The sequence below is a fragment of the Mangifera indica genome, chromosome 13 (genome assembly GCF_011075055.1).
Source record: "Mangifera indica cultivar Alphonso chromosome 13, CATAS_Mindica_2.1, whole genome shotgun sequence".
NCBI classification, from domain to species: domain Eukaryota; kingdom Viridiplantae; phylum Streptophyta; class Magnoliopsida; order Sapindales; family Anacardiaceae; genus Mangifera; species Mangifera indica.
This window is the reverse complement of record NC_058149.1, coordinates 13,516,032-13,528,862: the sequence shown is the minus strand read 5'-3', so window position 1 is coordinate 13,528,862 and position 12,831 is coordinate 13,516,032. Positions and strand designations below refer to the sequence as shown.

The window sequence follows — 12,831 nt, the reverse complement described above, 5'->3', positions numbered from 1 at the left end:
ATGCCAACTTTATGCGTATTGACCTCTGTTTGCACCGTAGCTATTATGATCATTTAAACATACGAAACAAAAAAATAAGAGAGTGAGTGAAAACCATTTAATAAGAATAAGACTAGATAAACTTTTACTCAATCTCTATTATAACCTTGATTTAGTCCACCTTAACTAAATAATTAAAAGTCTACTTCTATATTTTGATTAAAATGACATAAATTCTACTGTTTTAACTATTATCTAAAAATCTCTAAGATCCCATAATACTCTTTTCCTGGGAAATATTATGGTCTCCCTCGATTATCAACAATACCCTATGGTTATGGATCATAATTTGTGATGAGTTTCTATTTCAAGTTTATTCAAGTGAAAAAAAACTAAACTATTTTATGTTTTCTACTAAACTGAAAAAATATAATTTTGTCTTGTATAAATTACAGTTTAAACCTATTAAAAATAATTTATTTTCAAATATTTCATCCTTTATATATATTAATTGAATTATAGATATATGTGACATGAAATAAACATGTAAAATAAATATAAACATATATATAATAAACATATAAAAATAACAAATTAAATAAAAAAATAAGTGATATACCTAGTTATTTATGATAAAATTTTGTTAAATACGATATTTTATATATATTAAAAAATATGATTTTAAATTTAAAATCATAAAAAATGTATAGATATTATAATTTATGATGGCATATAATTTTTTTCCAAAGAATTTCAAATCACTGAAGGTGAAATTTGACATATTGATGAAGGGTATTATAGTCATACAATTTTTTACGGGAAAGTTAAGCCTTTGGAATCGCCGAGTAAAGTCACCCCGGCTAACTGTCAGTGTTCAAAAGTTCTGCAAGTTCTCTTTCTGCCACACTGCCAATGTAACGGCAGTTAACGTCTGTTTAACTAATAATTGCTGGTCCCTTTCAATAACTACGCATTTGAGTTCGTTAACCTAACCTGAGTTACGAGTTACAACCTAACTCAACTCGAGTTCATCATTTCCTTCACTCTTTAAACCTTTTTTTTTTTCTTTTTCAACTTTTTAAGTTTTAGCTTACTGTCTCTTTTTTGTCGTTTCCCGAGACTCATATTTTCATATAGAGAAAACGTGTACTTGTTAGTCCCTGATCTCGGTAAAATCCAACGGCTGTTATTTGAAGATTCTTTTAAAACGGACGGGTCACGGACGTTTTGGCTTTACTTTGCCGTACAATGAATGAATTATTTTCTTTCTAGTGTAGTGCAATGTAGAGTAATATAACACCCTTGGGAGGTGGGCCCCAGCATAGGGGATGGGGCCTACGTGGCTTGTATATAGAAATGGACATTTATGGAATTATGAATGCCGAATTATTTTTATTTTTAAAAATCATTTTTCTTTTTCAGTTGTCACCTTCTTCAAATAATGATTCTTATAAGAGGAATCAAAAGCATATGAAATTATTTATAATTATGAAAGGATAAAAAGGTGGGGTAACATGATCCCCTCCAAGGTAACAAAATTCACATAAAATTACAAGGATAGTGTGAAATAAAAAATAAATTATAATTTGGTTATTGACTAATGTTATTAAGAAACTAATTTTTATTATGATATTTATTTTAGTTATTAATATTCTAATCCCGTATAATATGATATAATATATAATTATATATTTTTTAAAATATATTAAAAATTAATATAAAATAATAAATATAATATATGATACGATATATATTATTAATACAAATTAATACATAATTTTTTAAAAATGATGATATAATAAGAATATGTACATAAAACTTTAAAATTTCAAAAAGTGTTTTATGATTTTTTTTCTTATATGATAAAGTGTAAATTAAAAGTTTTATTATTTTCTTATTATTATTATTTAAAAAATATGTTTTATACAAAAAAATAAAAAATTAGATTTTTTATATATAATACCATATTTAATTATTTTTTAAATCAATATTTTTAAAATCATTTGAGTTTTGATTTAATTGAAATATTATTTTGCGAATCAATTTTTTTTACTGATGGAATGAATTGATAATATAATATAATTAAAATTTTAAAACAAGTTTTATTTATATTAACTTTGGTGTAATGATCAAATCAATCTAATGCTACAATTAAACCATGACTTATATGTACTTATTTGATCTAATAACTAAAATATTTCTTATCTTAATTCAAATTAAATTTATTATTAGTTATTTTAAGCCAACTAGTTCAATTTGATTTCGGTATAATAGAATTATATAATTTAATTTTAATTATTTAATTAAATATTATTATATATTATATTAAATAAAATAATATATAATTTATATATTTAATTAAATATCACCCGTTTTAAAATTGTTGTTTTACATTACCAGCGGTATCATTTGTAGTGTCATAAATGCACTAAAAGAGAGAAATAAATTAATTATTATTTTACAATCAATGCTCTGATCTGATGCAATTAATTGAAAATAATGTGCACATGTGGCATCATCTTTGCTTCCTTTGAAAGGAGGCAAATGATGGCCCTTTAAAATAACCATTCGATTTCAATGGCAAAAGACAAGCAGTTTTGTGGGCATAGGGAAATGTGGGAAGGGAATACTAGCTCTTAAATTATAGACACTCTACGCTCCTGCACATCTACCAGACCAGACGCACTAAATAAACATTATTTCAATTTCAAAAAAAATGATATTTTACGTATCCTCTCACCCAAGGTTTGGGGAAAGTACCCTCTCACCCTTTGAATTTTTAAACTACCAATTCCACCTAAAATGCATAAATAATGTTACATGTATATAGTCTTAAGTGTCTAGATAACATATTATTATGTAATTAGATACAAAAAATAAGGTGAATGTAATTTTTTTGATAACCACGATCCCTACCTATATTTATTAGATAGATAAATTTAAGACATACTGACTGAACATATAATTATTGTATCAAATAAATCAAAATTTTACAAGCGTAATAAAGGTTCAAATATAAACTTTTACTTTAAAAATTTTAATACTCTATTAATTTTGTTAAAGGTAATTAGGTGAACATAATTTTATGAATATAACTATGTTAAAAAAATAGTAAATGGGAATAAAAGTCATTTTAGCTTTCAAAATTTTTGAGTCAAATCACGTATTTTCATAAAATTGCACTAAGCCAAAAGCTGTTTGGTAAGATTGACTTCTTTGGATGTGATTCAGAGCAATCACATTTGAAAAGGTGCGATTTAATCGAAATTATATATTTTCAGATGTGATTTAAGCCTAATCACACCAAAAAGTGTGTGATCTGGCAAAAAATAATGCAAATTTGGTGGTTGGAATCTCATTTCATTTGGAAAAGACATGATCTAATTGGAATTTATACCTAGTAGAGTGTAATTCAATAAGATCACATCTTAGTTATGATTATGTCCACTAAGTTATTTTTCTATCACTTTGTTAGAACTCTATTATGTTAAAAGAATTGAGTTTCGGATGGCAGTATAGTTTAAGAATTTATAGGATGGAATTGTAATTTCTCCAAACCTTGGGTTGGACAAGTAATATTGCTTTATTATAAAGTTCCAATAAAATTACGTGTCTCATTACCTCCACAAGTACCAAAAAATTCCTATCGTGCAGAAATATTTGTATTTTATAATATTGCCTTCCGCTATAGCAATATTATTGTTGCAATTCCAGGTAGCAGTATAATCTGGAAGTTTGTTTATTTTATTATTTTCTTAGATTGAACAAGCTTGAACAATCGGACAACAAATCTTCATCAACACGCTCCATTGAGGCGCCACCGACGACGTTTCATCGGGCTTTTAAAATATCGTACGCCGTCGTTTTCAATTCCGATGGAGAGACCTATAATTTTGTTATATAAAATAGTATTTTGTATATAATTTTATGTTTAAATAATAATTTATTATTATATAATTAAATAATTAAAAATAAAATAATATTTAATTATATAATATTATATTATTATTTTTATATAAAATTATATATAAAAATAATTTTATTATTAATTTTAATATATAAGTTTTTTATTAACTTATGCCGGTTGGGCAGCTTGGGCCTGGCAATTGGTTGATAATATCCTACGTATATCATACATATTTTAAAATATAATATTATACGATATCATTTTATAAGAAATATTAAATTAATATAATATTTTTTATATACGACAAGATGCGCGAGGGCAATGGGCTAATGGACCAGGTTGATCAATAAGGGCATTTCCGGCATTTGACGTTTCACTTTTATTTTAATAACACAAAAAGCGCTCGCCAAAGAGAAACTTACACAAATTCCGTTCTCTTTTTCACACTTAAAAACAGCTTTGAAATTTGCTTGGAAAACAGAAATGGCGAATTCACCGTGTGAGTTCGATGCTCAAATTGTTAATAATCCATCATCAGAAGCTGAATCTCAGCTTTCTTCTCTCGTTTACGGTTCGTTGTTGTCTTCACATTTTTTTCTTCTCTTGCTTCGTGCTAAAATTTACTTCAATTTTCGTAATTCGATTAGTTTCATGTGAATTGAATTTACGCTCCTTGAAATGTATTTAGAATCAGATCGTTTTCACTAACAAACATGTAAGATCACTGTTCTGTTTGTATTGGTATAAAATTTGAGAACCTATGTGAAAATTTTGTGCTAAAATTGAATCATTATAATTATTATTTTCTTCGTATTAATTGAGATTGTAAAAGAAATAATCGATCTAGCGTTTTTATTCAAAAACAGTAAACTATATATGCATACGAGAATTTAAGCTAATTGATTCGCTAAAAGCTTAGAACATTAAAAATTCTAAGAAAATAGAAAAAGAAGAAGTTATAACTGAGGATACTTTGAGTTGTATATTAAATTAGGTGAATGTTAAAGGAATCTACCTCTTGTTAAGTAAGAGTCACGCAGACGTGTGAATAGCGCTCTAGCGTTGGCTGTGCCTTTTACTTTTAGTCTTCTGCTCAAATTTGCCTGTGTTGTTTGGATATTGGATGGTCTTCAATTTGTTTAGTCTATCTTTGTGTAAATAAACTTTACCTTTTCTTTCATGAGTGCAGATATGTCACAACAGGTCCAGACGGCAATGACAAACATGCTTAAGATGATATGGTGAGTTTTGTAATTGGTGATAATAAATGATATCCCTTGAAGTTTCAAATTGTCTGCTCTATTCTACTCATAACAATCCCTAAGCTGTTTAATTTTCTCCATGATTTTTTAAATCTTCTCTCTGCTACTTTCACTCTGCAGTGAAATTGATCAGAACTCTGCTGTAATTATGGAAGAGATAGAGAGGAGCAAAAACTCTGCGCTTGAGAAGAAGAAAGCTTTGGAGGAAGAGAAGGAACGTTTTCAGAAAGCTGCTTACGCTGTTTTAAATATGCTTACCAGTAGGGATTGAAAGCTGTAAGTTGATTAATTTGAGTTTCTCAGGTAAAAATTAAATTAAAAAAAAATGCAGTTCATTTACAAAATTGTTTACATAATGGCCACATGTATGCATACAAAGATGCGTATACTGAAAATATACACTTGTGTTTATACTTTTTTTTTTTATCCTAATTATATGAAAATTTGAACTTTCCCTGATGCATTCAGAATCTCCATTGAAGTACTAGTAGGTCTCAATGGACTGATGATTGGCAGAACTCTCTCATAGTTTCAAAAGATATATAAATGATCATTTTCTCTCAAAGCATTCAAGTCTTCCACCTGTGATCCATCATCCATGAGAATTGTGCTCCCTCTTCTTCCGAATTTTTTCTCTGCATCAAACTTGAAATTAGTTTTGCCGTTGACAACAATTTCATGCAAGTGTTTGCTAAGGATATCTTACAGTGGTAATTTGGTTGTTCAAGTCTTTAGTAATATTCTTTGGAGGTTTATTCTAAGAGAAATACTAGTTTCTTTTCTTATTTGCAAAATTTTAGTGGCTTTTGCATCTTGTTACAGTGTAATACCTGCTAATTTGTGGAGATCCTCAATTGAATCTGGAATATGTATAAGCTTTCCCAATGTGTCACCTTCTTTTGTGCTTTTATTTGGATGGTGCCCATGGATTATCACCCTTATAGGTGTCAAGCTTGATAATAGACTTGAAGTTTCTGTTGTTCCTGCAGAATGATGACATATAGATAGAAATGAAGGCTGCAATATGTTTTAGAAAAAAAGCCCACATTCCCAAAGACTGACAAAAGATATGGCCTTATCTTTAATGTGCCTCATTGCAAGAGTTGAAATGTCAGGCTAACAAGTTCAAGATCAATTATTGATTAGTTTCTTTGTTAGCTGTATTCATTATGGAAAACTAGTCTATGCATATCTTGACAGGGACAATCACTTTCACCAAAGCCCCCTCACCTCACCAGAAATGCTCATAGAAGCATGTGCACACATACACACACTTTAACACGCGGAAATGTGAATAAATGCCTCAGAATAAATTTTTTAGGTGGCCATTTTACCTTTTATGTTTGTATCTTCATTAGACCCTGAAGCTTCAGAATTTTGTGGCTCTTTTGATCCTATAGGCTGCAATAAGATGATAATTAGTATAAGACAAATCTTTAATACATTTATTGACGAGAATTTGGCATAGCCCAATATTTATTGTCACATTAAAGACGATAGTGTAGATTGGCATAGCAAGAGGACTGGATGCTTGAGGTCCTTCGCAATGTGCTTAGGATTATGCATAGTTACAATTTCTCTTTGAAATTGGTTTTTATTTATTTCCTTGTGGTTATGGACAAAGACAATAGACGTACAAACCTCTATATTCATGTCACCAATCAACTCCGTCAAAAAGGGTATTTCTTCTTGTATTTCTGGTCTTAAACCCTTCAAATACTGAAAATAGAAGAGTTAGCATAGACATATACATATAAATCTAAGGGCGAGCCAAAAGTATGAACTGAAGAAGAAAATGATAGATAGTTTTTTAGCTAACATAATTGGTGAAACATGTATAGAACTGATTATAACTGTCCATTGCACTAACATGAATAAAAGTTCGGTACCTGTTTGAAGTTGGAGATAATCTTCTTTCCATCTTCATGTTCTGGCTGCACCATTTGCTTTAAATGATGATGACTAATCCGGATTACCTGGGAAAGCCTCTTGGTTCTCACTGTAAAAGGCTGTGGGATATTGAACATTACACCAATCTCTCCTGCCATGTCTGCAGATCCTAGTTGTGACAGAAACTGGAAAACTTGTACAAAGTTAGCTTAAAATAACAATACAATTGTGTTATTTTTCTATGACAGGTTTAAAGTTTTGTTTTCGCATTTTAATATTTTCACAATTTTGTACTCCATATGTCTATTTTGAATCTAATTTTTGGCTCTGGTCATTATGCATTTCGTTTATGTACTAAATATGTGATAATTATTTTTAAGATATGGTGATTTTGCTGACATTGTCTATTTCTTTGCTATCACAGGATGCTGTTGATGGTATTGCTTTCTGGAGCATGTTCATGGGTAATTCAAAACCATCCCATTAACACTTAATTCCACTATCATTTTGATGATACAGATGGTGACCATAGTTACATGCTATGCCAATTTAAATCAAATTAGGCTTTTTATCTTCTTTTTATTGGCTTTTATACATGCACGATGACTTTAAATCTACCCAATTCTCTTTTAGCTACTTTATGCCGCAATGGTCAACTATTATTGCGTCGAATAATTAGTTTCTCAAACATTTGGTGTCCTTTAGGGAAGATTTAGTTTTGGTACCATCTTCTGTAAGCTAATATAACATTGATGGTGTACAAATGAGATGTATTGTATGAAACATACCTGATCGGCTCCATTCTTGAATGTCAACACGTCCTGCAATTTTAGATACCGTTCAGATTTTGTGTTTAGCATTATGCAAGATAAACACGGGAGAGAGAGGTGTTATTTATACCACTGCTCCCGATACTATAATGTAGAAGTCTGTAGGTATCTCGTTTTGTAAAATAATCTCAACCTTGGGAGGAAAATACTCTGCTTTCAATTCTGATACCTATAAGAAGAACCACATTTACTATAATTGTTGTTGCTGAAAGAGCCAACAAATGCGAAGGAAATGTCTTACCATTTGTGAAATGAGATCCTCGGTGACTCCTTGAAAAAGGTATGATCTCTCGACAGTTCGACGAAAAAGATGCTGCGAAATGCTGGATCTAATTGCCTTGGGGAGATCCTGGAGCACTTCTTCCTGTTGCAGCTCTGCTGTTTTGAACTTGAGTTGCATATGTGCTAACATTTGCTCTCTTATTCCCTCTGGGAGTCTATTCTTGCTTGCATACCGCAATATCTCATTGATAGCATCCCTCTTCAACAAAAAAGTCAAACAGTAAGAAAGAAATGCTTTATTATTATTATTTTTTGGGCCATTTTATGTGTACACACTTTTGTGTACATAATTAGATATACAGATAATGTGTTATCATATAATTAAGTGTTATTTTTATTTTTAATTCAAAATTATTTAATCATATGATGATATATAATTTGTATACTCAATTGTATATTCAAAAGTGAGAACATATAGATTTATTGTTTTTCTTTTGTTAAGGGTTCTAGAATTACCATGAAAAAGGTTTTGACAGCGCTGTGGACAATGAGATTTGTCATGTTGCCAATGATATAGGAAGTGAGGCCAATGTTGAATAGCATATAGAGCATGTTGAAAAACTTCTCCTCTGTGTTGACAGCGTGCAAATCTCCATAGCCAACAGTGGTGAGGGTGACAATTGACCAGTACAAGGAATAGGTATAGCCCAGCCAAATGCTTCTGTGTTTAAAATCCTCCATCGTTTGTCCTATCCATGTTTCTTTTGGATGTTTATGACGGTCAGCTAACCAGTAGTAAAAGCAGCCAGCCGAGTGCACTGCGAATAGTGTAACCTGTAATAGTAATAATAACAATAATAATAAATATCATTTATTGCGTTCAAAATTGTAAAGTCCAAATAGTCTATGAGTTATTATCAATATATTATGTACATATAGTTAAATATGGTTGTGCTCTTAGATAAATTTAGCATTTCTTTCATGTTATATTGATGAGAGGTTTGTTTCACTCTCTTATAAGATTTAGTATCCTTACAGAAATTTATCTTATTATCGTTTAAGAAAACACACTAAAGATGCATGGAATGACTTTGATTTCAGTGATTTTATAGTATTATAATTTACTATATAATTTATCCTTAAGAAATCACATTTTTGACCATTTAAAAAGTTAATTACTCATTTTTTAACATTTTGAAATGATATAAGATACAAATCTAAACTTGATCTCTCTCCCTCATCAAGTTGAGATTTCTCTAGGAATAACATCCTAAGAGATATTGGATATCCAGCATATCCAACATCCCTTATGTTTCTTGGGATGTAGGATTTAACTCGGGTGTTAAAAAAATTTTAAAAAAAATTGCGAAATTAAGTTTATAAATAACTGACATTTAGTACTTACGCAGACTAGTTTGATTAATCTTGTCAAGAAGTAGCTAAAGCGTATGTCTTTTTCAAGCCTGGTGAAAAAAAAAAAAAAAAAAAAACAAAGTTTGGAGTTAAAATATTGGAAATTTGAAATGACGGTTACGTTAATTAGTAAAGTGGGTACTAAGATTGAGAATTTGAACCTTTTGAAAAGTGCACTGACACGTCTTAGTCTCCAGAGTCGAAGCAGGTTGAGGAAGGCAAAGACCTGACCTTCATGCGATTCCCCAGTAAAAACTCTATATATGGTTTGAATTGGGAGGGTTGAGGCTACATCCATGGTGAACCATAATTTTGTTACATACCTGAATATAAAAATTTATGTATCAGCTTCAGCTTCAACTACTTTCGATAAACAGAGTTTTATGTTTTACATAAGGTCAAAGGACTATTTTTCATCCAAAGTATATTGCTTTTCTAATTTTCTTTCTCTCAACTTTGAAAATCCCATATACTTATCTATGAGCAGTTAAAATTAACAAAACTCCAACTCCTTAAAATTTTTATTTTTTTCCACTTCAAACTTTAAAAACTAAAAGCTCCTCTCAACTAAAATTTTAAAAAATAACAGTTTTCTTATAGAGTTTAGTTTCTAGATCTCTGACGCTATCTCTAATATCATTGTCGATGACCTCTTCCTCCTAAAGCTTTCTCTCTCTCTGGCAGTCTCTCTCCACCCATTTGAACGTCCGATCGGCATCAATGAGGTTTGATAGACGAAGAGCTTCGTTGGAAAGACGAAGACAAAGACAAGATCTTCGTTTTCGTCTCCTGTCGTCCCCCAAGCCTCATTCGACGTTGATCCGACGTTCAAATAGATGGAGAAAGATTATCGGAGAGAAAGGAAACTTTGAGAGGGAGAGAGCATTGACAATAACGCTGGAGATTTGGAAACTAAATCTTAAGGGAAAACTGTCATTTTTTAAAATTGGGTTAGAGAAAAACTTTTAGTTTTTAAAATTTAAAAGAGAAAAAAAGAGATTATATTTTAATTTATTTTTAATATTATAAATAAAATTGTGATTTTTCTCTTACTATAATTAATTTTAAACAATCATAAATAGGTATTTAAGATTTTTAAAGTTGGGAAAACAACATATTTTGGGGTGAGGGGTGAAAAAGGAATAAGTCCTTTGGCCTTTACATAATGAAACGAATAGATAAGTATATGATAAGATGTGTTATGCAATCAAAAATTTTCTTCTACCAACCACAGACACAACATGTGACTAGCAAATTAATGCCACCCTAGCCTGCAAGATGAAAGAACAGACCGAAAAACACATGATCTGATTTAGAAACGACAAATAGAAAACATAAGATTATTTACTATAACTTTTACAATCTTTTAAATATTAAATAACAGTATTATAATGATATCCATGAAGTCTCGTAACTCTACATTTTAAGTAAATAATTAAATATGTAATATTAATCTCCACTACAATAGAAAATTGAAGGGAGAGACATTTTACCTGTATTCAAACATTATAATATTATTCCATTTATTATTGTTAAGATAATATCACCACCGTTGCGGTTGACGTCCTAAATAATATTAAAAATTAATTATGTATTTATCTTTTCTTATCTCTCCATTTTCTTGCACTAAATTCCCTAATATTTCAATATACTTACAGATGGTATTCATCTACTAGATGTATTCGGTGTAAAAATCAAACTAAGGAGATGATTGGCTTAATTAATTATATTTTATTATTAACAATAATTAATAAATATAAATAATTATTTATTTATACTAAATTTAAAAAAAATAATTAACATTAAATTAAATTTAGTAAACACAATAATTAATAAGTATAATAATTATTTCTATGTATATATATTAAATTTATTAATGATTTCTACGCAAAATATTTTATATAATCTATATTTACCATAATCTTAAATTTCTATGGTTCTTCGTGGTCAAAAGATTCAGCTCTGTTAAAGACAAAACCGTCTTGAATCATTGACCAGGCCGGCTTTGTATTGTCTAAGGATAACCGAAAAAAAAAAAGGCACAATACCGTGTGGCGATTTTCTTGTGATCGTCAACAAGAAGGTAGGTAGATTTATCCAAGTAAGCCACAAAGAAAGTTAGGACGATATCTGCGGCGAAGAATGCATCAACAAGTAAATCAACGATCATCAGTGATCCTGTCGCCGCTTTACGAAACGCCAACTCGAACGGGGACGCCCAAGACGAGTACACCACCAGCACTACCAGGAAGGTGTCCCAACATCTGCAGCAAATTATATTTTTTTCACATTAAAAAAAAAAAAGACAAAAATCAACAGAATTAATTTTAGAAAAAATAACTTACATACAAAATTTATAAAAATTTCGTGTCCGTACCGATATCTGTAATCATAGGGAGCGATAACGAATTTCTTGAGCTGCAAGTGTCCATCGTCAACCACAGTTCCAAAAGCCGGCAACAGGCTACTTGAAACGGACGTTAAATTCTTGACGTCGCTGCTTGAACGCCTCCGAATCATTAACGGAAACGGCGACGACATTGTTGCGTCAAGAGAAGGAGAAAGAGATTCTTTGTATTGGATGGAAGGTGGTACTGAGCTTTCACGGAGTCAAGACTCGGCAAAGTCAGAATCAAAATTCATATAAAAATCTATGGGAGAGACAGAGGCTGAGGCAAATCGTAGCCATCGTCTGATTAAGATTATTTAAATGGAAGGCAAGGGGCGTTACTTACTCGTGAAGACATTTATACAGGAGAAATAATGACTCCTGAATTTCTGGCGGCTGCCAAGGATACTAAACTGGCTTCAAGTTGACATCAACAATTTCTCCCATACCATTCGTATTTCAAGTTGGTGAGTGTTTGACCTTTGATTGAAAACAAACTTCCATATTTATATTCTGCGGTTTGGCTTTAAAAAAACTTTTCCACCGACTCAATAAATAAATGAATTACCTTTTTTTTACTCCTAATCCAAATATGATATAAGAATTTTAATACAGTATTCAAATTAATATATTATTTTTAACTATTTCACCTAATTAAAAAAAATAAAAATATCATTTATATATTATTTTTTTATCATCGATATCCTTTTCTTTTTTTGACTTTTATCCTTGTAGGTGATTTTGTTGAATTCCGGCTTGAGTATGTTATTATGGATTTGAATTTATATAGATTTAGGTGAGTAACAATTTTAGTGGATTTAAATTTAGATATATGACAGTTGTGATGATTAGAGTTTTCAATCATGAATTGCAAGCACTAAATTATGGTTATTTTTGGGGAAAAAGATAATTTTTTATCAAAATTTTAGCCTAATCTCA

General features: G+C 30.2%; 2 protein-coding genes across 6 annotated transcripts; one reads left to right on the top strand and one right to left on the bottom strand.

Annotated features, from left to right (window-relative positions):
- The first annotated feature begins 4,307 nt into the window (after positions 1 to 4,307).
- Positions 4,308 to 7,679, top strand: LOC123195244. 3 transcript variants are annotated; one of them, XM_044608903.1, is made up of 4 exons: positions 4,308 to 4,457; positions 5,076 to 5,127; positions 5,269 to 5,424; positions 7,463 to 7,679. In XM_044608903.1, exons 1-3 carry the CDS (start codon positions 4,370 to 4,372, stop codon positions 5,417 to 5,419), a joined length of 291 nt encoding a protein of 96 aa, XP_044464838.1. In that variant the 5' UTR covers positions 4,308 to 4,369; the 3' UTR covers positions 5,420 to 5,424; positions 7,463 to 7,679. The 3 variants fall into 3 exon arrangements, 2 of the variants coding, with proteins under 2 accessions (XP_044464838.1, XP_044464839.1); XM_044608904.1 differs by having other exon boundaries at positions 5,269 to 5,451; XR_006497408.1 differs by having other exon boundaries at positions 5,269 to 5,858.
- On the bottom strand, positions 5,430 to 12,386 carry LOC123195242 (potassium channel KAT3). Of its 3 annotated transcripts, XM_044608901.1 has the most exons (14): positions 12,239 to 12,384; positions 11,881 to 12,097; positions 11,552 to 11,767; positions 9,665 to 9,826; positions 9,496 to 9,553; positions 8,607 to 8,924; positions 8,110 to 8,349; positions 7,939 to 8,037; positions 7,827 to 7,859; positions 7,038 to 7,223; positions 6,790 to 6,867; positions 6,483 to 6,549; positions 5,979 to 6,131; positions 5,430 to 5,783 (listed from the first exon to the last, which is right to left on the bottom strand). In XM_044608901.1, exons 2-14 carry the CDS (start codon positions 12,042 to 12,044, stop codon positions 5,680 to 5,682), a joined length of 1,878 nt encoding a protein of 625 aa, XP_044464836.1. In that variant the 5' UTR covers positions 12,045 to 12,097; positions 12,239 to 12,384; the 3' UTR covers positions 5,430 to 5,679. The 3 variants fall into 3 exon arrangements, with proteins under 3 accessions (XP_044464836.1, XP_044464837.1, XP_044464835.1); XM_044608902.1 differs by having other exon boundaries at positions 5,979 to 6,122; positions 11,881 to 12,386; XM_044608900.1 differs by having other exon boundaries at positions 11,881 to 12,384.
- Between the last annotated feature and the right edge of the window lie 445 nt (positions 12,387 to 12,831).

What these genes read in the sequence shown, in the direction of transcription:
- LOC123195244 (XM_044608903.1), top strand. Translation starts at nt 4,370, where the DNA reads ATGGCGAATTCACCGTGTGAGTTCGATGCTCAAATTGTTAATAATCCA. An exon ending in GCTTTCTTCTCTCGTTTACG is followed by an intron (nt 4,458 to 5,075) that starts GTTCGTTGTTGT and finishes TCATGAGTGCAG; the next exon opens with ATATGTCACAACAGGTCCAG. An exon ending in AACATGCTTAAGATGATATG is followed by an intron (nt 5,128 to 5,268) that starts GTGAGTTTTGTA and finishes TTCACTCTGCAG; the next exon opens with TGAAATTGATCAGAACTCTG.
- LOC123195242 (XM_044608900.1), bottom strand. Translation starts at nt 12,044, where the DNA reads ATGTCGTCGCCGTTTCCGTTAATGATTCGGAGGCGTTCAAGCAGCGAC. An exon ending in TCAAGAATGGAGCCGATCAG is followed by an intron (nt 7,224 to 7,826) that starts GTATGTTTCATA and finishes CAAGTTTTCCAG; the next exon opens with TTTCTGTCACAACTAGGATC. An exon ending in TTATCTCCAACTTCAAACAG is followed by an intron (nt 6,868 to 7,037) that starts GTACCGAACTTT and finishes TTCTATTTTCAG; the next exon opens with TATTTGAAGGGTTTAAGACC.